Raw genomic sequence first — 25,398 nt, forward strand, 5'->3', positions numbered from 1 at the left:
TATTGTCAAAATGTCCAGAAGATTCCCCAGATTGAATTGGGATGCAGCTGACCCACTGCCCGAATTAAACATGTTTAAATAGTGCACAGAGCTATGGTTTCTTGATTCATGTGTGTCTGAACCAGACAAGTAAGCCATAAAAAATCACCTAGCAATTGGGAATGCAGGTCTACACAGGCTGAACACATCAGGATTAACAGCAGAAGAGCAAAAGGGTCCCCAGGAGATATGGACTACATTGGAAGACCGGTTCAGAATCAGGTTAAACTTCCGTATTCATCGACGAGAGTTCATGTCATTTCGACAACAGTCTACAGAATCCATGGACCACTTGGTCAGTAGATACAGAGAAAAGGGGACGTACTGTGAGTTTTCAAACACAGAGCTGGCAGACAGAATTGTTGATTTTGTGATCACACCCACTCCCATGAAAACCTTCCAGAAAGATCTGTTAGACAAACCCAAAACATTTAGCATTGGAGATCTACTCAAGGATGGATGTGAGTATTAACCGATCCTCACAGGTTAATAAAGCTTACAGGTCCTAAGTACATCCCCAGTTATTGATGCACTCACTAGAACATCTAAACCTAGCAAGACATGTGGAAGGTGTGGCCTTCTCCAGACACCAAGGAAATGCCCAGCTTTCCAGCAATTCTGCAAGGCATTCGGCAGAAAGGGCCATTGGCAGCAGTGGTGCACTAGAGCAAAGGCTGATGCAGCTGTGAAGAGCCGTGCACAGATCCAAACAGACCGGACACAACAGGTATCTTCAGGCAATAAGAATGACCATCCGGTATCCTCTCAGAAACATATACATGAGGTGATTAACAAACCAGAGAATGACAATGTGCCGGATGAGATGAAGAGCAGTAACACAGTTTTCACACTGTCAATCTCATGGACAACATAGATTTCATCATTCACTCGCACATGGGCATAGATCGGATGAGAAGAGAGACTGTCTACTGGCCGAATATGAACAATGACATTGAAGCTATCGTCAAGCAGGACAAGGCATGTCAAGAGCATATGCCAGGTCAGCACAGAGAACCATTGATTCCACATGAAGTTCCTACCCATCCTTGGTCCAAAATCACATTCAGCCTCTTTCATGTCCATGACACTGACTTCATCGTCATCGTCAACTGCTTTACCAAGTAGCCCATTATTCAACAATTGCACAATACATCAAGCACAACTGTAGCACACAGTAAATGCTATTTTCAGTTTATTTGGTGTGAATAGAGAGATCATTCTGGACATCGGTCTGCAATTTATGCTGACTTCAATGGTGTAAAATATCAGGCTGGCTGTATAACAGACGGCTGATCAAACATCACCCATTTCAAACTCTCACCAAAACATTCCAATTAACCCCAGAGAGAGAGAGAGAGTGAGAGTGAGAACAGAGGGCTGAATTCTGTACTTACCGGGAGAGACCCAGGAAATACACAGGGAGATGGAGAAAAGGATCAGCAACATTCTGGGAATCCACTGTCCCTGTTCCAATCAGGGACTGGGAATGAAACACTCTGAGGGAGAAACTAATACTGTTTATAAACTGGGGAAAAACAAGAAAACAACAAAACAAACAAAAATAACAAGTTTATGGAAACTCTATTTCACTGTTTAACTTGAACTTTGATCATTTCCTTATTGCAGGAGCACAGGGTAAATGATTGGTTAGTCTCTGAAAAATAACTAATTAAAGTGATAAACAGTTATCTGCCACATTACCAGGAAGATCAAACTCAGAGTGAGACTCAGACTGAGAGCAAACAACAAGAACAACTTATATTTATATAGCACCTTTCACCTCATCAAACGTCCCCAAGCTTCAGGGGGACATTATAAAACAAAGGATGACCCCGAGGCACACAGGTCAATACCCAAAATCTTGAGGTGTTAGTTTGATCCCCCTCCCCTCACTCTCCTCCTGTTAATCTGACCCCCTCCCCTCACTCTCCTGCTGCTCATTTGACTCCCTCCCCTCACTCTCCTGCTGCTCATTTGACTCCCTCCCCTCACTCTCCTCCTGCTCATTTGACTCCCTCCCCTCACTCTCCTGCTGCTCATTTGACTCCCTCCCCTCACTCTCCTCCTGCTTATTTGACTCCCTCCCCTCACTCTCCTCCTGCTCATTTGACTCCCTCCCCTCACTCTCCTCCTGTTAATCTGACTCCCTCCCCTCACTCTCCTCCTGCTCATTTGACTCCCTCCCCTCACTCTCCTGCTGCTCATTTGACTCCCTCCCCTCATTCTCCTGCTGCTCATTTGACTCCCTCCCCTCACTCTCCTCCAACAGACCCAACGTCACAGGCACAGAGGGCATTGGGTTCACCTCCTTCACCGGATTCTCCCTGGTTCAGGGCACCATCCATTGTACCCAGGTGGCCATCGAGACGCCCAGTGACCTGCCAGTGAGATCCATCAACAGGAACAACACCCACCCCCTCAATGTCCACCTGGTCTGTGACCACAACAAGAGCTCCCTCCATGTGTGTACACTCTCTCTCCTGGCAGCTGGAATGGTGTTTCATCCTCCGCCAGTCCAGTCCGCCTCACATCTTCACTCCAACCCCCACAGTGTGTGGATGGATCCGAGGGGACAAGGGAAATCCCTGGAGGAGATGGTTACTCACCCTCTACTGGAGCCCCAGACAGAGGGACAGAGGTGATACACCCAATGTCACCGACTCATTCAGAGAAACATTGATCGGGGTATCGGGTTTCTGAAGATGTGACTCTGGTGTCTGAACCGGTCAGGTGGTGTCCTCCAATACCCTCCTGCAGGGGTCTCGGTCACTGTGGTGGTCTGCTGCTCTCTCCATAACATGGCCCTCCAGAGAGGAGTGGACCCTGAGGATTGTGAGGCCCTGGAAGGAGACAGTTCATCGGGGGGAGGAACAGGAGGTGAGAGAGGAGGAGGAAGTGGAGGTGGAGGGAGATGACACTGAACAGAGAGGTGACCCGGCTGCACAGTGAGGCGGCCAGGTACAGCTGGAGGTGTGAAGGGGTCGGGAGGATGTCACGAATGTCAGGAATCTACTGATTCAGGAACGTTTCAGCTGAATCCCCCCCTAACCCAGGGTGAGGGACAGGACATGGAAGGGATTCTGAGATCCCTGTGCTAATACATGTATAGAAGAGGCAGCCTGGAATATCTCATCACTGACCATCAATGGTGGAAGCACATCTGTCCAGAGGTTTTCCCCTCACCGTGGAGGATCCCATTATCTCTTTCACCACCTCATCCCACTTTTCCTGTCACTGCAGCAATAACCGGAGTCCCCAACGTCTGACTTAAACTGTCATCATGTACACAGTGTAAAGAGAGGAAAACAGCAGAGAGAGACAGACAGTAAGAACACCCCTCAGTGCCCTGTGTGACACCCTGCCCTCCTCCTGCCACCCTCCAGGAAGATCACCTCCCTCTTCTCCCTCACGGCCTCCAGCATTACATCCAGGTTGGCATCGATGAAGTGAGGGGCAGCCCTGTCCCAGGTGCCAGGGCCTCCATCTCTCCTGTGCCATCTCACTTCCCTCTGCTGCTGTGGGAGCTTTGGCACAAACACCAGCTTCTCCCTGAGGACAAGCAGCAACTTCAGTGATGTCTGTCGTGGGGAGTGTCAATCAGTCCCACACCTCATCTGACCCAGTTCCATCCCCACCCCCACTGGCTCTAAGTGGACAGGGAACCTGTCTCCAGAACACTTACAGGGGCAACCCTGTGAAAATCTGAACTTCCATCACTTTCCCACCGGAGGCAGCTTCCTGACCCCAAAACACACCCGGATCCTGTTTCCTGCTGAAATTTCAGCTTTTACTTTCTGTTTCCCAGCGTGAATCTCACTGTGTCTGTGTTTGATCTTCCTGGTAATTGGTGACAAACGACTGTTTATCCAGTTCATTGGATATTTTTCTGAAACTAACCAATCATTCACCCGCTGGTTCTGGAATCAGGAAATGATCAAGTCTTGTGATAAACAGTTTGTGTTGGTTTTCCCCAGTTTATAAACAGTATTAGTTTCTCCCTCAGAGTGTTTCATTCCCAGTCCCTGATTGGAACAGGGACAGTGGATTCCCAGAATGTTGGTGATCCTTTTCTCCATCTCCCTGTGTATTTCCTGGGTCTCTCCCGGTAAGTACAGAATTCAGCCCTTCATTCTCACTCTCTCTCTCTCTCTCTGGGGTTAATTGGAATCTTTTAATTTTGGACAATTTTAATTTTCACATCGATTGGGAGAAGCAAAACAGTTTCATCACTCCCGGTCTAAACTCCTCAAAACACTACGGGGAGGAGAAGGATAATCCATGTTTAACCCACCCCAGGGTCAGCTGTGATGCCCTCCTGGTTGAATAGCCCAGGTTATCTCAGACCACCAACATTCTCCTGACCCTGTATAAAGGGGTGATTAAAAAGCTCTGTGAGGGACAGTGGAGATCCTGCTCTGGATTGTCCATCACCCTGTTTGACAGTCAGACTGTTCATATAGTGACTGTTCCCCCCACTATGGTATCACACTTCATCCTCCCAAATATTCCTGTTTCTCTTCATTTCAATCCGGAATTCACTCACACCACATGTTCCCTGGTTATGATGATGAACAACAGACCTGCCCTCAGGTTATGCAGAATTCCTCACTCCAGGTGTTTCCTGATCAGGAGGATCTCCTCAATATCACACTCCAGATGTTCCCTGGTCAGGAGGGTCTCCTCAGTATCTCTCTCCAGATATTCCCTGGTTAGTTTATAGATTGTTGATAGACCAAGTGTGCCCCAAGTTACTGTTCCAGGTTAGTGATAGACCAGGTGTGTTCCAAGTTACTGTGCCAGCTTAGTGATAGACCCGCTGTGTCCCAGGTTACTGTTCCAGGTTAGTCTTAGACTGAGTGTGTCCCAGGTTATTGTTCCAGGTTAGTGATAGACCGGCTGTGTCCCAGATTACTGTTTCAGGTTAGTGATAGGCCGGGTGTATCCCAGGTTACTGTTCCAGGTTAGTGATTGACCGGGTGTGTCCCAGGCTACTGTTCCGGGCTAGTGATAGACCCGGTGTGTCCCAGGTTATTGTTCCAGGTTAGTGATAGACCTGGTGTGTCCCAGGTTACTGTTCCAGGTTAGTGATAGACCCGGTGCGTCCCAGGCTACTGTTCCGGGTTAGTGATAGACCGGATGTGTCCCAGTTACTGTACCAGGGTAGTGATCTTCTGTTTAACACTCTAATCCCTGGATTGTGTCCCAGACTCTCCCACGTGTCCACACTGACTCCATCAGGTGTCTGAGTGACTCTGATTCTGGGTTTGCTCCCTGTTCTGAGAGGCTGCAGCATCTAATTCTGACCCAGTTTAATCAGATTCTGTTTATAATATCAGACAGGATTCTGACATTGTGATAAAATGGTGGATTATTGGAGATTGTCAGTGTGGATGGGCCTCACTTTAATCAGGTGTTCATGTGTGGAAATGTTTATTAACCTTTCCCTTCACTTGTTTAATTGTTTTACAGACACTAACACACTGACTGTAATATACACGGCAATCTCCGGCATTCAGGATTTTCCCGAAGTTACCAATGTTGCCCTGGTCAACGGAGTTCAACTAAATTACCACGACACTAATATTGGGCGGATGATCCCCAGGCAGCAGTTCATGGCAGAATCTTTCAGTGTGGAATATTGGGAATACCTCACAGGTCTCGGGAACACACGGTCAGACATGGCGAAGGAGAATCTGAACACATTGATGAAAAGCACAAACCAGACGTCCGGTGAGATCAGTGATGCAGAATTGCCCAGTATCTGCCCTGGGTGTCCGGTTTCCACTGTGCTTTCTCCCTCTGTCCAGTGTGAATTTTTTTTGTTCATTCAGGAGATGTGGGCTTCGCTGGCTAGGCCAGCATTTATTGCCCAACCCTAATCGCCCTTGAGAAGGTGGTGGTGAGCTGTCTTCCTGAACCGCTGCAGTCCATGTGGTGTAGGTACACCCATAGTGCTGTTAGAAAGTGAGTTCCAGGATTCTGTCCCAGCGACAGTGAAGGAATGGTGCTATATTTCCAAGTCAGGATGGTGAGTGACTTGGAGGGGACCTTCCAGGTGGTGATGTTCCCATCCATCTGCTGCTCTTGTCCTTCTAGGTGGTAGTGGTCGTGGGTTTGGAGGATGCTGTATAAGGAACCTTGGTAAATTCCTGCAGTGCATCTTGTAGATGGTGCACACCGCTGCTACTGTGCGTTGGTGGTGGAGGGAGTGAATGTTTGTGGATATGGTGCCAAACAAGTGGGCTGCTTCGTCCTGGATGGTGTTAAGCTTGTTGAGTGTTGTGGGAGCTGCACTCATCCAGGCAAGTGGGGAGCGCTCCATCACACTCCTGACTTGTGCCTTGCAGATGGTGGACAGGCTTTGGGGAGTCAGGAGGCAAGTTACTCGTTGCACGATTCCTGGCATCTGACCTGCTCTTGTAGCCACAGTATTTATATGGCTAGTCCAGTTCAGTTTCTGCTTAATGGAAACCCCCAGGATGTTGATAATGGGGGATTCGGTGATGGTAATGCCATTGAATGTCAAGGGGCGATGGTTAGATTATCTCTTGTTGGAGATGGTCATTGCCTGGCACTTGTGTGGCGTGAGTGTTACTTACCACTTGTCAGCCCAAGCCTGGATATTGTCCAGGTCTTGCTGCATTTGGACATGGACTTCACCAGTATCTGAGGTGTCGTGAATGGTGCTGAACATTGTGCAATAATCAGCAAACATCCCCACTTCTGACCTTATGATGGAAGGAAGTTCATTGATGAAGCAGTTGAAGATGGTTGGGCCGAGGACACTACACTGACTCTCCCTGTGTGTTCAGGCCTCACCCCAAGGCACAAGCACAAAACTCAGAGCTGGTGCTCCAGCACAGTGCTGAGAGAGGGCCTGCTGCATTGCTGGAGGTGCTGTCTTTGAGGTGAGATGCTGAACTGATTTTCTGTCTGTCCTGTCGGCTGCATGTGAACAATCCCAAGGTGTTATTTTGAAGAAGAGCATGGGACTTATCCCCGATGTCCTGCTTAATATTTATCACTAAATCAACATCACAAGAAATCATTGAGCTGTAATGTCTGAGCTCCAGGGTAGTGTAACTAAGGGGGTACCCAGGTAAAGATGGGCAATTGCCCTGCACTGGGAACCATCCGAAAATGTGACTTAAATCACAAACTTCGGATGGTTCCGACTGTCTCACATCAATAGTTATCCAGAAAAGGTTAGAAAAATTAAAACCACTCGTAGCTTCTGGGTAACTATATCACTGACCCACCCTGGCCCTCCCACGGCACTTGGCTCACCCTGCTGACCCCCCACAGGTCCCCACACACTCCCTCCCCCCCCAACTATCTCACCACAACCTTGCATAGGTCTAGCCTACCCAACACCCCACAGGACTTCCCCAAATCCCCCATTAGCCCAACCCCTAACTACCCACCCCACTGCCCACCAACCCTGCCTGGCCCGACCTGAGCCCCCCGCCACCTCCCCCACAACACAACTCCCCCAACCCCCACCCCGGCCCAACCTGACTCCCAACTGTGGAGAAAAAGACAGAGTTAACGTTTCGAGTCCATGTGACTCTCCTCCAGAACCATATGGACTCAAAACGTTCACTCTGTTTTTCTCTCCACAGATGCTGTCAGACCTGCTGAGTTTTTCCAGCAATTTTTGGTTTAGTTTGTCCAAAATCTGACTACTTGCCTTATATGCTTACCTTCTCCCTGGCTTGTCGAAGAACTTTAAACTTGATGGACCTTATAACGTAGCTGGTTACTGCAGCTAGTGCTGTAAAAAGTGGGTGAGGCTGACCTATCTGTCACTGAGATGCTCTCGACTGTAGGCATCAGGAGCTCGCTTGGCAACGTGTCTCTCGCCTGGGCTGAGTCACAATGTTGGACGAGAGAGGAGGAGCTGGATTTCAAGGTCAGTAACTACGATGAGAGTGGCAATCCGACACACCTACCACTCCACCAAAAGTGACAGGCCATAATCTGATTATTATCACATTGCTGTTCGTATGAGTATGCTGGATTCAAATTAGCAGCTTCATTTTCAACATTACAACAGTGACTACTGTAAAATGCTTCAGGAGGTCCTGTGGTCCACAAAGTTGCTTTGAAATATAGGGTTCATTGTATTTCTTTTTCTGTGCCAGGCTGGTAACCAGCTATAGTTATACTGCAGATTGTGACTCTGGGGTGTACAGTGTGTGGGACACCATGAATCTGGGGCCCATGGAGAGTTATTCAGTCCCTTCTCCCTATTCTGATTGAGATATTTACAAAGTTGTGTTCACATTGATGAAGATGAGGAGATGGGTTTGTGATTGAACAAGTTGAGAATATGGTGAGATGGTTGAGATCATCCAGGAAAGGGCAGCTTGTTGGGGAATTCCTGTCCTCTTGCTGTGTCTCAATGTCTGTTCATATATATGGGGGTGAGCTCGATCTTCTCCAGTATTCCAGAATGGACAGTGTGAACCCAGGAGGCAGTGTGAAAGGAGAATGGGAATCTCTGTAATCAATATCTCCGTGAGATAAGGACGTGGAGATTATCAAGGACAGAGGCAGTCACCCATGGATGAAGAATGTGAGGAGAACAATCCACAGATATTAACACCACTGAGCATGTGTGTGTAGGGAGGAGGCCTCGATGTTCCTGCTCACACAATGACGGATTCACCATGTCAACTTACACCATAACTGGACGATCACTAACAGTCCACTCACTCTAATACCCCATTTCTATCTACACTAGATCCCCTTTCCCCCTGACCAGACTGTGACTTTAATCCCCCATATTTATCTAATACTATATCTCCTTTCCCCTCTGATCAGACTGTGACTCTAATCCCCAATTTCTATATGATACAAGATCCCCTTTGCCCTCTGATCTGACTGTGACTCTAGTCTCCCATTTCTATCTGATACTAGATCCCTTTTCCCCTCTGATCAGACTATGACTCTGATCCCCCATTTCTATCTGATACTAGATCCCCTTTCCCCTCTGATCTGACTGTGACTATGATCCCCCATTTCTATCTAATACTATATCCCCTTTCCCCTCTGATCAGGCTGTGACTCTAATCCCCCATTTCTATCTAATACTATATCCGCTTTCCCCTCTGATAAGACTGTGACTTTAATCCCTAATTTCTATATGATACAGGATCCCCTTTGCCCTCTGATCAGACTGTGACTCTATACTCCCATTACTATCTGATACTCGACCCCCTTTCCCCTCTGATCAGACTGTGACTCTAATCCTCCATTTCTATCTGATACTAGATCTCCTTTCCCCTCTGATCAGACTGTGACTCTAATCCCCCATTTCCATCTGATATTGGATCCCCTTTCCCCTCTGATCACATTGTGACTCTAATCCTCCATTTCTATCTGATACTAGATCCCCTTTCCCCTCTGATCAGACTGTGAATCTAACCCCCCATTTCTATCTGATACTAGATCTCCCATTCCCCTCTGATCAGACTGTTTGTGACATTCCATGAAAAATTGATTATTGATCTCTGTTCACTGACAGGAATCCACATTTTCCAATGGATAACAATTGTTGAGATCACTGAAGACGGCTCCATGAAGAGATCGATGCGAGCTGGATTTGATGGAAAGGATTATATTAGTTTAGAGCCAGACAGAATGCGGTGGGTCGCAACCAATCACATTGCAGTGAAGATTAAAGACAAATGGAATTCGGATGAATCCTGGAACGAATATTGGAGAAAGCATTTGCAGCAAGGATTTGTTCAGGATTTAAAAGGATATTTACGAGCTGGAAAGGAATATTTTGAAAGGAAAGGTATTTATTTCAGTTTGGATCCCGTGTTCTGATCTAACTTCACTGGTCTATGAAAGCGTTCTCCCATTCCATTCAGTGTCTGTCTATTGTTTGTGTTTTCACCCTTTCCCATTACAGTTCAGCCTGAAGTGTTCATCTCCAGAAGTGAGCCCAATAGTCAGTACAAGCCGCTCACTCTCTCCTGCCTGGTTACTGGGTTTTATCCTGTAGACATCGAGGTGAGCTGGCTAAGGGATGGAGAGGTAATGTCTGAGACACTATCCTCGGGGGTTCGACCCAACCACGATGGGACCCATCAGATCCAGAAAGAGATTGAAATAAATGCTGGGGATGAGGATCAATACTCCTGTCAAATTGAACACAGCAGCCTGGCAGAGACCCAGCTCTATCAGTGGGGTAAGGAACTGTACTGTGTGTGTGTGTGTGTCTGTGTGTGTGTGTGTGTGTGCATGTGTCTGCGTGTACGTGTGTTTGTATGTGTGCGTGTGTGTGCGTGTGTGTGTGTGTGCGTGTGTGCGTGTGTGTGTGTGTGCGTGTGTGTGTGCGTGTGTGTGTGTGTGCGTGTGTGTGTGCGTGTGTGTGTTTATGCAGACACACAAGTATCATCTGCAGACTCGCAAAATGCACATTGAGAAAATCTATCACTGACCACACTGAAAGCTAAAGTCTCTACTCAGCAGCTTCCACAGAGTATTTGTTGACCAGGCTCTGAATCCCGAGACTAAGATCATGCTTCATCAGACAGCAGTGATCCCTGCTCTCCTATATGCTCCAGAGACTTGGACAGCCTACAGCAGGATCCTCAAAGCACTGGAGAAGCATCACCATTGGTTCCCTCACAAGATTCTCCATATCCAGTGGCAAGAATGGCGGAGCAACAGCAGTGTGCTCTTCCGAGCTAACATACACTGCATCAGAGTGCTAACCCCTCAAAACCAGCTCCGCTGTGGATGGAGGATCATATACCAGAGGACAGCAGAAATCCTTGAGTGAAATCTTCAAAGCATCTGTGAAGAGGAGAAACATCTCACTGAATCACTGGAGAGCCGGACTTGTGATCAACTAAAATGGAGAAGGGTTAATTCAGGAAGGCACTGAACATGCAAAGACTTTACCAGGAGCCAGGAGAGGCAAATTCGAGGCATTGGAGAGAGAGAACAAACACCTCAAAACGCTTCATCTACCTGATTGTTCTTCAAGCACTATCTGTCCCTCATGTGGCAGAGGCTGCAGATCGCACATTGGACTTATCGATCATCTCAGAACCCACTGAACTGGAGTGGAAACAAGTCATCCTCGATACCAAGGGACTGGCTAAGAAGAGCAATATAGCAACAGGACTGGCCATTCAACCACTTGAGTCTGCTCCACCATTCATTGGGATCCTGACTGATCTGTACCTCAGCTCCATTTACCCACTATTTCTCCATATCTCTCACTGCTCTTACCCAACAAAAATCTCCCCATCTGAGTCTGGAAAATTTCAGTTGACCCCCAGCTCCCACAGCCTCTTGCTGGAGAGAGTTCCAGATGTCCACTGCCCTTTTTGTGAAGAATCGCTACCTGATCTCACTCCTAAATGACCTCACTCTTATTGAAGATGATTCTCTCTAGTTCTGGATTCTATCAGCAGAGAAAATAGTTTCTCTCTATCGACCCTATCGACTCCCTTTATCATTTTAGACATCTCCATTAGATCATCCTTTACCCTGTTAAACAGAAGGAAATACATGTCGGCTTTATAGAACCTGTCCTCATAACTGAACCCTCTGAGCTGTGGGATCATTCTGCTGAATCTACACTGTTCTCCCTCCAAGGCCAGTATACCTGATGTGAGGTTTGGTGTCCAGAACTGAATGTCTGCATGACTCCAGATGGAGTCTGACCAAAGCTCTGTACAACTGAAGCATCATTTCCTCACTTTGTGTTCAAACCCCCTTGAGATAAAGGACAACAGCCCATTAGCCTTTCTGATTGATTTTTTATAACAGTGAATGGGCTTTTAGTGATTTCTGTACATGGCCATCCACATCTCTGATTTTTTACAGCTCCTAGACTCTCAACATGATGAAAATATTCCAATTTGTCTTTCCCAGATTTAATATGGGGATCCCACACTTCCCCACATTGGGAAAACAGTGGCGGATGGAATTCACTCATTTAATCTGTCAATCTCCCTTCACTGTGTCTCCTAACTTAGTGTCATCTGTAAACTTGAATATACAACTCTCTGTTCCTGCATCCAAGTCTCTAGCACTGTTATTTCAGTAATACTAATTTCCTTCAATTCCTCCTTCTCATTAGACCTTTGGTTCCCTAATATTTCTGTGAAGTTATTTGTGTCTTCCTCTGTGAAGGTGGAACTAAAGTATTTGTTTACTTGTGCTGCTCCCATTTCGGAATGTAAGGGACCTACATTTGTCTTTACCAATCTTTTTCTTCTTACGTACTTCTGGAAACTCTTCCAGTCCTCTTTTATGTTCCTTGCAAGCTTACTCTCAAACTCTATTTTTCCCCTTTTAATCAATCTCTTGGTCTCCCTTTGCTGAATTCTAAACTGCTCCCAATCCTCAAGCTTGTTACTTTTTTGAGCAACTTTCTATGACTCCTCTTTGGATCTAAAACTAACCCTAATTTCTTTTGTTACCTATGGCCACTTTTCATGTTGTGTTTTTGTGCCAGAAAGGAATATATAACTCTTGCATTGCATGCATTCATTCCTTCAGTATTAGCCATTGCCTATTCACCATCATGCCTTTTACTGAAGTTCCCCAGTCTACCTTAGCCAACTCATGCCCCATACTTTCGTAGTTTCCTTGTTTAGATTTAGGACCCTAGTTTCGGTTTGGACTACTTCACTTTCCTACCTAAGGAAGAGTTCTATCATGTTATGGTCACTGTTCCCTAAAGGACCCTGCACAAAACTATTTACTAACCCCATCTCATTGCATAATACCAAATCTAGGAGAGCCTGTTCACTAGTTGGTCCCTTGACACACTGATCTAAAAAAAAATCCTGTACATACTCCAGGAATTGATCCGCCACAGTATTATTGCTAAATCGGTTTGCCCAGTCTATATGTAGATTAAAGTCACCCATGGTTACTGTAGCACCCTCATTACTTGCACTTTTAATTTCCTGTATAATACCACCCCCTTCATTACCACTACTGTTTGGAGGCCTATAGACAACTCCCACTAATGTTTCCCACCCCTTGTTGCTACTTAGCTCCGCCCAGACTGATTCTAAATCTAGATTTTCTGAGCCAATATCCTCTCTCACTATTGCACTGATCTCATCCTTAACTAACAACGCCACTCCACCTCCTTATCCTTTTTGCCTGTCCACCCTAAATATTGAGTACCCTTGGATATTCAGTTCCCAGCCTTGGTCACCTTGCAGCCATGTCTCCGTAATCGCAATCATATCGTAACCGTTTACATCTATTTGCGCTGTTAATTCATCTACCTTATTGCGAATGCTCCATGCATTCAGATCCAGTCCATTTAGAGTTGCCTTTTTACACATCTTTTTTGTACTATGGCCTTATTTTCTGCTAGCCCTTGTTCCCTCTGCCTTCCACTTTGACTTTTTATTTTTCTGTTTTTCATTCTATCTTTATTTCCCTCTCTTGTGTCTCCCCACTCAGGTTCCCATCCCCCTGCCAACCTAGTTTAATCCCTCCCTCACAGTACTAGGGAATACCCTGTGAGAATATTGGTCCCAGTCCTGCTGGGGTGCCAACTGTCCAGCTTGTACAAGTCCCACCTTCCCCAGAATCGGTCCCAATGCCTCAGGAATTTAAATCCCTCCCTCCTACAGCATCTCGCCAGCCATGGATTCATCTGATCTATTATCCTAATCCTGATCTCGCTAGCTCATGGCACTGGGAGTAATCCTGAGATTAATACCTTTGAGATCCTGCTTTTTAATTTATTTCCTAGCTCCTTATATTCTGCTTGCAGGACGTCATCTCTATTTTACCGATGTCATTGGTACTGATATGGACAACGATCTGGCTATTCACCCTCCCCCTTCAGAAAGTCCTGCAGCCGCCCAGTGACATCCTTCACCCTGGAACCAGGGAGGCAATAAACCATCCTGGTGCCACAGAAACATCTATCTGCTCCCCCTACAATAGAATCCCCGATCACTATTGCTCCCCCACTCTGTTTTCTCCCCTGCTGTGCAGCTGAGACACTCATGGTGCCACAGACTTGGCTCCTGCTGTATTCCCTTGAGACACCATCTCCCCCAGCAGTATCCAAAACGGAAAAGCTGTTAGAGAGGGAGATGGACCCAGGGGGCTCCTGCAGTACCTGCATCGTGCTTTTACTCTATCTGGCAGTCACCCATTCCCTTTCTGTCTGTGCACTCTTCACGTGCGGTGTGATCACCTCACTGTTGTGCCATCCACGAAGATCTCAGCCCTGCAGATGCTCCACAGTGACTCCAGCTGCTGCTCCAGATCCAAAAAGCGGAATTCAAGTAGCTGCAGCTGGAGACACTTCTTACACATATGGTCACCATGAAATCTGGAAGTGCCCCTGACTTCCCACATTGCACAGGAGGAGCATTCCATGTGACTTAGCTACCCTGCCATGACTTACCCTTAAATTACTCTCTTTCATATTACTTCCACTAGTTTAGAGAATATTAAGGGCTGTAGAAACACTCATCAAGTCCTACTTACTAAGGTCACTGCACTTCTGTCTGAGGAAAGGTTGAAACTGAAAGGATCACCTCATCCCCTCTTCACTGAACTCCCTCATTCAGTAAACTTCAACTGAAGCACTCAAATGCAGCCAAAGACAGCACTCAGTGCAGACAAGGTAGCACTGTAGATGAATCTGGGAACAGAGAGACAATCGTCATGTTATTGAAATGTATTTCAGAAATCCCGGAAAAGAGTGGACAACTCCTGCATCCTGGAATTGTAACAGGATTAGTGATCGCTGGAATTCTTATAATCGGGATAATTGGAGTGTTCATTTGCAAAAGACAACGGAGAGGTAAAAATCCAAGAGAGGGGAATGTAGAACTGAGGGGACAGAGTGAGTGTGCGGGAATCTCCAGTACTGGGAGTACAGGACACTGAGAGGGTAGAGTGAGAGAGAGGGGAATGTAGAACTGAGGGGACAGAGTGAGCGTGGGGGAATCTCCAGTACTGGGAATACAGGACACTGACAGGGGAGCGTGAGAGAGAGGGGAATGTGGAACTGAGGGGACAGAGTGAATGTCGGGGAATCTCCAGTACTGGGAGTACAGGACACTGAGAGGGGAGAGTGAGAGAGAGGGGAATGTGGAACTGAGGGTACAGAGTGAGTGTGGGGAATCTCCAGTCCTGGGAGTACAGGACACTGTGTTTAATGGAACTGATTTAATTCCCACACACAGATGCACACGTATAAACACGTCTTGTTCCCTGTCTGATCTTCCTTTGTGTGATCAGCCCAGACCAGGTGTAATATTGATCATTAAACCCACTACACACACTCACATCCTCACCTACTGAATATCGATGGAATGGAAGAGATCGACAGGATCTCCATAAAGTGTAAGGATGGAGGGGAGTGTGGGAATGAGTATTTCTTACCCAATCTCCATTCCCTCACACTTGTTGTGATCTCACTCTCTGATAATGGATTATTCCCCATTCTAACTGACATTTATTTTACTTCTGCAGATTCACCAAGTGTGACCTACACAACAGCTCAGAGTAAGTGACTGAGGTGATTGTTGGGAATGAAATAAAAGGGATTGAAAGTTGTACAATTACATTTACCTGGGAATTCTCCGGAAGGACATTCTCTATCCCACAGAGAAACAATCGGAAAGATATGAATGGTTTTTGAAGTTGTTTTTCCAGATTTCACTCTGTTCCTCTTACAGCAACAGGGAAGCTATGGACCCTTGTTCTGTTGTGTTTGTGAATTATTTTACAATCTTGATGAACATTAATTGCACCGAGTATTGAAATAATTATCAGAGACTTTCTTACATTCACGAGGTTGACTGGGTCAGTCTAGAATTGGGGATCAGACTGGAAACATATCCACTCCCTCCCTATCCACTCCTTCCTTCTCCACTCCCTCCTTCCCCACTCCCTCCCTTTCCACACCTGGAGTCACTGACTCAGGGAGATGAACATAAGAAATAGGAACAGAAATGGGCCATTTGGCTCCTCAGACATGATCCACCATTCAATAAGATCATGGCTGATCCTCGACATCAACAGGAGACATTGAATCACAGAATTGTTACAGTGCAAGAGGCCATTTGGCCCATTGTGTCTGCACCGGCTCTCCGAGTGAGCATTATGACTTAGTGCCATTCTCCTGTCTTTCCCCCACACCCTTGCACATTCTTCCCTTTCAGATAACAGTCTAATTTCCTTTTGAATGCTTCAATTGAACCTGCCTCCACCACACTCTCAGGCAGTGCATTCCAAACCCTAACCACCCCCTGCGTGAAATGTTTTTTCCTCATCTCACTTTTCCTTCTTTCGCTGATCACTTTAAACCTGTGCCCTCTCCTTCTGGATCCTTTCACGGTAGGAACAGTTTCTCCATATCTACTCTGTGCAGACCCCTCAAGATTTGGAAGACCTCAATTAAATCTCCTCTCAACCTTCTTTTCTCCAAGTGAAGCATTTGTAACCTCTCCAATCTATCTTCATAACTGATGTTTCTCATCCTGGAACCACTCTCGTGGATCTTTTCTGCCCTCTCTCCAATGCCTTCACATTCTTCCTAAATTGCGGTGCCCAGAACTGTACACAAGACTCCAGCTGAGGTTTTATTAGTATCTTATACAAGTTCATTTTTACCTCCTTGCGCTTTTACTCTGTGTCCCTATTAATAAAGCCCACGGAGTGAGGCAAAAGGAAATTACAGGCCGATTAGCCTGACCTCGGTCGTTGGTAAGATTTAAGAGTCCATTATTAAGGTTGAGATTTCAGAATACTTGGAAGTGCATGGTAAAATAGGGCAAAGTCAGCATGGTTTCATCAAGGGGAGGTCATGCCTGAGAAATCTGTTAGAATTCTTTGAGGAGGTAACGAGTAGGTTAGACAAAGGAGAGCCAATGGATGTTATCTACTTGGACTTTCAGAAGGCCTTTGACAAGGTGCCGCACAGAAGGCTGCTCAGTAAGATAAGAGCCCATGGTGTTAGAGGCAAGGTACTAGCATGGATAGAACATTGGTTGTCTGGCAGGAGACAGAGAGTGGAGATAAGGGGTCCTTCTCAGGATGGCGGCCGGTGACTAATGGAGTTCCGCAGGGGTCAGTGTTGAGACCACAACTTTTCACTTTATACATTAATGATCTAGATGAAGGAACTGAGAGCATCCTGGCTAAGTTTGCAGATGATACAAAGATAGGTGGAGGGACAGGTAGTATTGAGGAGGTGGGGAGGCTGCAGAAGGATTTAGACAGGTTAGGAGAATGGGCAAAGAAGTGGCAGATGGAATACAACGTGGGGAAGTGTGAGGTCATGCACTTTGGTAGGAAGAATAGAGGCATAGACTATTTTCTAAATGGGGAGAGAATTCAGAAATCTGGAGTGCAAAGGGACTTGGGAGTCCTAGTCCAGGATTCTCTTAAGGTTAACTTGCAGGTTGAGTCGGTAGTTAGGAAGGCAAATGCAATGTTGGCATTTATTTCGAGAGGACTAGAATATAAAAGCAGGGATGTGCTGCTGAGGCTTTATAAGGCTCTGGTCAGACCACATTTAGAATATTGTGAGCAATTTTGGGCCCCGTATCTCAGGAAGGATGTTCTGGCCCTGGAGAGGGTCCAGAGGAGGTTCACGAGAACGATCTCAGGAATAAAAGGCTTAACATATGAGGAACATTTGAGGACTCTGGGTCTAAACGCGATGGAGTTTAGAAGGATAAGGGGCGATCTGATTGAAACTTACAGAATACTGAAAGGCCTGGATAGAGTGGACGTGGGGAAGATGTTTCCATTAGTAGGAGAGACTAGGACCCGAGGGCACAGCCTCAGAGTAAAGGGAAGACCGTTTAGAACATAAATGAGGAGAAACTTCTTTAGCTAGAAAGTGGTGAATCTATGGAATTCATTGCCACAGAAGGCTGTGGAGGCCAGGTCATTGAGTGTATTTAAGACCGAGCTAGATAGGTTCTTGATTGGTAAGGGGATCAAAGGTTACGGGGAGAAGGTGGGAGAATGGGGTTGAGAAACTTATCAGCCATGATTGAATGGCGGAGCAGATTCGATGGGCCGAATTGCCTAATTTCTGCTCCTATGTCTTATGGCTGCCATATGCTGTATTAACCACGCTCTCAACCTGCCCTGCCACCTTCAATGCACATGTACACCCAGGTCCCTCTGGTCCTGCAACCCCTTTAGAGTAGTACCCCTATTTTATACTGTCTCTCCATGTTCTTTCTACCAAATTGAATCATTTCACATTTCTCTGCATTGAACTTCACCTTCCACCTGTCCGTCCGTTCCACCAACTTCTCGTTATCCCTTTGAAGTTTTTCATTATCCTCCTCACAGTTCACAATGCTTCTGAGTTTTGTATCATTCACAAACATTGAAATTGTGTCTTGTACACCAAGGTCTTGGTCATTAATGTAGATCAGAAGAAGCAGTGGCCCCAACACTGACCCCTGGGAAAATCCCGGACAAACCTTCCTCCAGCCGGCAAAACATCCATTAACCACAAATCTCTGTTTCCTGTCACTCAGTTCATTCCATATCCATGTTGCTCCTGTCCCTTTTATTCTATGAGCTATAACTTTGCTCACAAGTTTGTTATGTGGAACTGTATCAAATGCCTTTTGGAACTCCGTGTGCACCACATCAACATCACTGTCCTCATCAATCCTCTTTGTTACCGGTTCAAAAAACTCCAGCAAGTTAGTTAAACATGATTTTCCCTTAAGAAATTCATGCCAGCTTTCTTTAATTAACCTGCATTTGTCCACATGACTATTAACTTTATCCTGAATTATTGTTTCTAGAAGTTTCTCCACCATCGAAGTTAAACTGACTGGTCCTTATACCCTTTTTTGAACATTTGCCATTCTCCAGTCCTCTGGCACCACCCCTGAGTCTATGGAAGATGAAAAATTATGGCCAGTGCCTCCGCAATTTCCACTCTCCCTTCTCACAGTATCCTTGGGTGCATCTCATCCAGTCCCAGTGCCTTATCAACTTCAAGTACAGACAGCCTATCTGATGCCTCCTCCTTTTCAATTTTAAACCTCTTAAGTGTCCAAATTACATTCTCTTTTACCATGGCCTGTTTGGCACCTTCTTCCTTTGTATAGACAGACACAAAATATTCATTTAATACCTCAGATATTCTCTCTGCCTCCATGTGTAAAACCCCTTTTTGGTCCTCATCATCCGTACTCCTCCTTTTAGTCATCCTTTTACTATTTATCTGCCTAATATAAGACTTTGGGATTCCCTTTTATATTACCTGCCTGTCTCTTTTCATACTCACTCTTTGCTTCTATTTTTTACTTCTTCACCTCTCCCTTGAGCCTTCTATATTCAGCCTGATTCTCACTGTTAGTTTCTGCCTGACACCTGTCACAAGCACACGATCTTAATTTCTACCTCCTTTGTCATCCAGGCAGCCTTGGGTTTGTTTGCTCTACCTTTCCCTTTCGAGGGAATACTCCTTGACTGTGCCTGAACTGTCTCTTCTTTGCAGGTGATCCGTTGACTATTGGCTGTTTTTCCAACCAACCTTTGACTCCAATTTGTTCCCATTTTTCCATAGTCAGCCTAAACCTTATGATACAATGACCACTCTCCCTGAAATGCTTTCCTTCTGCTACTTGATCCATTTGGCCCAACTCATTCCCAAGAACCAGGTGTAGTAGTGCCTCCATTCAAATTGGACTGGACATAGACTCCTGGAGGAAATTTTCCAGAACACACTTTAGGGGCAGAATTTTGCCGTCGGCGAGCAGGGGGCGGTGCCCACTCGCCGATGCGTAAAATGACGCGGGATAATGTTGGGCGGAACCCCCGACATCATCTCACCCCATTTAAATATTCAGGAAGGCGGGGGCGCAACAAAATCAGCTGCGGGCCCAATTGAGGCCGTTGACTGGATCATTTAAACAATTAAAGGACCTGCCTGTCCAACCTTAAGGTTAGCGGGCAGTCCAGGAGCTCCGGCGGCAAATAGAAAAAACATGAAACCTCATCCACCGGCGGGAGGAGGTTTCATGCAGGTTTTTAAAAATTGTAATAAAGTTGTTCTGTAAATCACGAACATGTCCCAACTCATGTGACATTGCCACATGAGGGGACATGTAAGGGATTTTTCTTTTCTATGTTTTTAATAGTTTTAAAAGTCGGAGCGATCTCCCTGAGGCTGCACTTAGCATCGGGGAGATGAGTGCGCTCTTTCGTGCGCATGTGTGAAAGAGCGCACTCTTGACATTAGTAATTCTGCCCCTCCGCCCTGGCTCTCCACACAGGGAGCGCATCAAGCTTCCCGGCGGATTTCACGCTGGGTGGGTCTTAATTGGCCCGCCCATGTAAAATGGCGGTGCGGCCCGCTTCGCTGGCGGCGATCTGCTCCACGCCCGGCGGCGATTGGGTCGGGCCCGCGCAACGGGCAGAAAATTCTGCCCTAGGAATTCGACCCTCTCTGCCCGTCACACTAATACTATCCCAGTCTATATTTGGATAATTAAAGTTCCCCATTACAAGTACATTATATTTTCTGGACCTCTCTGTAATTTCCTTGCAAATTTGTTCCTCTACATCCTTCCCATTGCTTGTGGTCCTACAGCGTACACAGAGCAATGTAACTGCAGCCTTTTTGTTACTTATCTCCAGCCTAACACCTTCTGTCCTTGACCCCTCTGGGTCATCGTCATTCTCCAGCACTACAATACTTCCCTTAAACAATAGCACCACCCTCCTCCTTTTCGTCCTTTCCTATCTTTCCTGAACACCTTGTATCGAGGGATGTTTAATGCCCAGTTGTGCAGTTCTTTGTGCCAGGACTCTGATATCGGCACAACATCGCAATTCCCCATGGTAACCTGCACCTGAAACTCACCAATCTTATTTATCACGCTCTGTACATTCACACACATGCACTGTAACCCTGATTTAGACTCCATTAATTTCTTTTTTTCTAACCACAACTATTAACTTCCGATTCCCTGCCCTAGTGCGATCTATCTTTCCCAATATTCTGTGCACCTTGGCATCTCCTGCTTCCCATATCCCTGCTGGGTTAGTTTCAAACCTTCCCAACCACCCTTGGAAAACATCAGGCTGTCTCCTTGGAACAGAGAAGGTTAAGAGGTCATTGAGTAGAGATTTTCCAGATGATGAAAGGTTTTGATAGAGTAGATGGAGAAAAATGATTCTGTCTGGTGAGTGATCGATAACGAGAGGTTATAGATTTACAATCATTGCTCAGTGATCCAGGGAGGAGAAGAGGAGAAATGTTTTTCACTCTGGGAGTTGTCGGGATCTGGAAGGCTCCACCTGAAAATGTGGTGGAAGCTGATTCCATAAATAATATTAAAAGGGGGTTGAACAGATACTTGAGGATGAGGAACTTACAGGGATAATGACAAGAAGCGGGAATCTGGGACAAAGCATAATGGTTGTTTCAAAGAGCTAGCAGAGGTAGATGGGCAGAATGGTTTCCTTTTGTGCTGAAAGTTTCTATGATTCTAGGGGACTTCACTTCAACTCGGTTACAATTCCACATTCCCACTTCATTCCCAGATCCCTTGATCCCCTCAGTGCTGCAGAATCGATGGATCTCGGTGCTCAATGTACTCATCACCTGATCACCCACAACCCTCTGGATAGACAATTCCAAAGATTCACAACTCTCTGAGTGAAGACATTTCCCCATCTCAGCCCAAACTGACTGATCCCTTATCCTGAGACTGGGAATCCTGGATCTAGACTCTCCAGACAGGGGAAAGAGATTCTCAATGTCTCCCCATCAAATCCTCAGAATTTTAGCTGTTTCAATGAGATCACCTCTTAGCCGAGTCAACACTGGAGAAGATAGGAACATTCTACTCAAATTCCACAGCAGGATTCACAATGTTCCTCCAGTCCCTCACCCTCCAGTCCCTCACCCTCCACTCCCTCACACTCCACTCCCTCACCCTCTACTCCCTCACCCTCCACTCCCTCACCCTCCAGTCCCTCACCCTCCATTCCCTCTGTGCTCACTTACCATGGAGAGAATTTTATGTCCTGGGGGCAGACACGCACCCGACCCGAATGGGTGTAAAATCTCCCCAGATGAAGCTGGGAGAGTGTTGCACTCGCGCGATATTTACTTGGCAGGTACGCGCAGCAGTCGGAAGAGCGCCCACTGGCAATTAAAGGGGCAATTAAGCTCATTAATGCCCCAATTGTAAGTCATTTTCCGTAGCCCGTCGAACTGTACAGGCCAATTGGCCGGGCAGGCTTTACATTTTTGCTGAAACCTCATCCAAGGGCAGAATGGAATCACCGTTAGAGTATAAAATAAAAAGCAATATCTGGGGACTGCATTTTTTATCAGGTCTGCTTTCAGGTGCTTGGTTGTGCTGCAGGGACACTTTTTGCAGCATTTTAGTGTTTCCTTTTATTATTTGGAAGTCTGCAGCTCCCTGAGGCATCTGTCTGCCTTCAGGGAGCTCAGTTGAAGTGCTCACCAGCACCCACGGTGACGTCAGCATTGACAAAGCATAATGGCTGTTTCAAAGAGCCAGCAGGGGAAGATGGGCAGAATGGTTTCCTTTTGTGCTGAAAGTTTCTATGATTCCAGGGGACTTCACTTCAACCCCGCCCTCTTCCCGCTCCCAGCGGCAGTGCTGAGCCATTCTGAGGGTGCATTTCATGCTTGCTGCCCGTTAATTGTTCCCATCCGCTCTCGGGCCCGCCAATCGTGCAGGCCCAACGAAGGTAAAATTCAGGCCCATGTGTGAGTCAGTTTAGTTAATGCTGGGAGGTGATTGAATCCTGGGCCCAGTGAGGGATAGAGAATATCTCACACTCTCATTATCCCATTTCTCACATGCTCTCTTTTATTTTCTCAGCTTCTGATGTCACTGTTCCAGAACGTTCCAGGAGCGAAAGGGGAGGTGATGGCATAGTGGTATTGTCATAGCACGAGTTATCCAAACACCCAGGTTAATCCTCTAGATCCCTGAGTTCAAATCCCTCTCAGACACTGTTAAAACCTGTCAGACTAATTTCACTTCCCTCCTGACCCTGTCTCACCCTCCTAGACACTGTTAAAACCTGTCAGACTAATTTCACTGCCCTCCTGACCCTGTCTCACCCTCCCAGACACTGTTAAATCCTGTCAGACTAATTTCTCTGCCCTCCTGACCCTGTCTCACCCTCCCAGACACTGTTAAAACCTGTCAGACTAATTTCACTGCCCTCCTGACCCTGAACCGATTGCCCTGTTTCTATCTATTCCTTACCTCGTGGGTTTACTGTGTTCCACTGCAGGACATTCCCAGAGCCTCATTGATGAATAACTGGATTCCCCTGTTCTAGTGTGAACATGGACATCATCGTCCATCCTTCCATATCACAACAGACACACAGAATCACAGCTCATTGTTTACACTGAGTTCTTTGATGATGGAGATCTATTTTTCCTGGGAATGGGCTTCCACAGATTGAACAGTGGATCCTGGAGCCACCAGGTTGGGATCCTGATTCTTCAAGTGACTCTTTCTCAAGTAGCGTTTCCATCCAGTATCCACAATGTGATGGCTCTCACAGTCGAAGGGAACTTCAGGGATGATTTTCCCTCACACTTTCATATTTTCAGCAACTTGTTCAGGTTGTGATTTACCTGAACAGAGTTAATGTCGTGAGGCAACTCAGAGAGACACATTTTATATTGATAGAAGCTGATCTATTTTGCACTTTCTGTAATGTCAAATTTACACTTATATAATGTACATTTGTAAATTTTCCATCTAAAATGTATTTACAGAGATAAAACACGTTTATATCCTCAATGATTCACCACAAGTGCTGATAATTGTGGTTTGTTGTCAATAAATAATTGTCAGTAGTTGACTTGTCTGAATTCTTCTTTACTGATTTCACAAGAAAGGTTTAATTCATTCACTCAGCAGCTTGTGGGTCTTGGAATGGGCAGTTGTTGAGGTTCAGTTCAATGTGAACAGGGTGAGTTCATACCAAATGTCAGCATCATTCACTGCTTTCCATCAGCATTTATTCACTTGTTTACAGACAAGAAGGTGACAGAGCAAAAGACAGACGAGAGGAAGACGTGTCATAACTTTAGTGAATCAAACTTCAACACATTTGCCAGTGAGGTGGAGGTGAAGTGTCTCCAGTGTCTCAGTAATGAGAAGTGTGGGCTACCGAGTAAAGTTAGTGTCTTGGTGTGGAAGGAGGTGACAGGGAGTGTGACTGCTAACTGCACTGTTCCATGGTCTGCACAGCAATGTTGAAAGAAATGGAATGAGTTCACACAATCTGACAGGGTTTGTAGAGTTCTTGCAGTTTTTATCATTTAAATGTTCATTGAAGATTTAATGGGTAATGAAGTGAAGATCCTGTTAATGGGTTTATGGGTTGGTCAGGGGTAGATGATGTCAAGTGCTGGTAAAATTCAGTTGCCATTGGAGACACACTCACTGAGGGCAGAACCATCCCAGATTTGACACTATGTGCAGTAGCGGGTGGGGAAAAGGACGTTTTACCCACTGGCAGCAATGGTGGCTTTTCACGCTGTATCGTCCCAATCCTGCCTCATTAATTATGTATTCCCGGGAAACAGGCTGTTTGAATTGTGGGCGGGTCTCATTCGCCCGCCACGCCATCACCTCGCCGCTTCATCACAATGGGCACCATATTTAAAGTGCAGCCGTGTGCACAGCTGTTCATGCTTCCAGCCCAGGACTGCTGCACAAGTCATGGCCCCGAAAGGCAAGAAGACTGCAGCCACCTGGTTTAATGACACCTCCCTCAAGCACCTTTTGTACACAGTGCAGGCCCACCGTGATGTCCCCTACCCCCACTCTGGCTGCAGGAGGTTCAGCAAGATCAGTAATCCGGCTTGGTAAGTGATGGCAGTGGTGGGCAGTGCCAATGCCCTGTCAAAGAGGGCAGACAGCCAATACCACTACAGGGCGAATTGTCTCATTCGTTCTGCCAGGGTAAGTCACTCTCCCCATCGCTCTCAACTCTCACACTCACAAACCCGTCACACATTCTCAGGGATCTCACACCTCAAGGGACAACACCGCTAACACACACACACACACCCTCACATCTCTATCAGGCTCATACCCTCTGGAGCTCGTGTGCTCATCCTGTCCATGTCTCCGCTCACCACACAAACATTCCAGGCAGTGCCATGTGTCCTGTTCACACTCTCTCCATCTGTTTTTAGGCAGGAGAAGCTCCTCACAACAGGGAGAGGCCCCAGACTGCGGGTGGAGTGACCCACATTAGGCCCCTCACTCACTTTGAGGAGTGTGCCATCGCGCTGGCTGGTGAGAATGTGGACCCTGCCTGTGGTGACCGTGAGGTCGG

General features: G+C 46.4%; 2 protein-coding genes across 2 annotated transcripts in view; one reads left to right on the plus strand and one right to left on the minus strand.

The window, feature by feature from the left end:
• Positions 1-25,398, minus strand: part of LOC144695828 (class I histocompatibility antigen, F10 alpha chain-like) — a 105,705-nt gene that overhangs the window by 47,322 nt on the left and 32,985 nt on the right. The window lies entirely within an intron of this gene.
• On the plus strand, positions 3,999-23,905 carry LOC144695819 (class I histocompatibility antigen, F10 alpha chain-like). Its single transcript, XM_078566832.1, has 8 exons — positions 3,999-4,144; positions 5,509-5,769; positions 9,569-9,844; positions 9,962-10,240; positions 14,741-14,857; positions 15,532-15,564; positions 22,908-23,000; positions 23,329-23,905. Exons 1-7 carry the CDS (start codon positions 4,093-4,095, stop codon positions 22,976-22,978), a joined length of 1,089 nt encoding a protein of 362 aa, XP_078422958.1. The 5' UTR covers positions 3,999-4,092; the 3' UTR covers positions 22,979-23,000; positions 23,329-23,905.

The sequence above is a fragment of the Cetorhinus maximus genome, chromosome 21 (genome assembly GCF_964194155.1).
Source record: "Cetorhinus maximus chromosome 21, sCetMax3.hap1.1, whole genome shotgun sequence".
Classification (NCBI taxonomy): domain Eukaryota; kingdom Metazoa; phylum Chordata; class Chondrichthyes; order Lamniformes; family Cetorhinidae; genus Cetorhinus; species Cetorhinus maximus.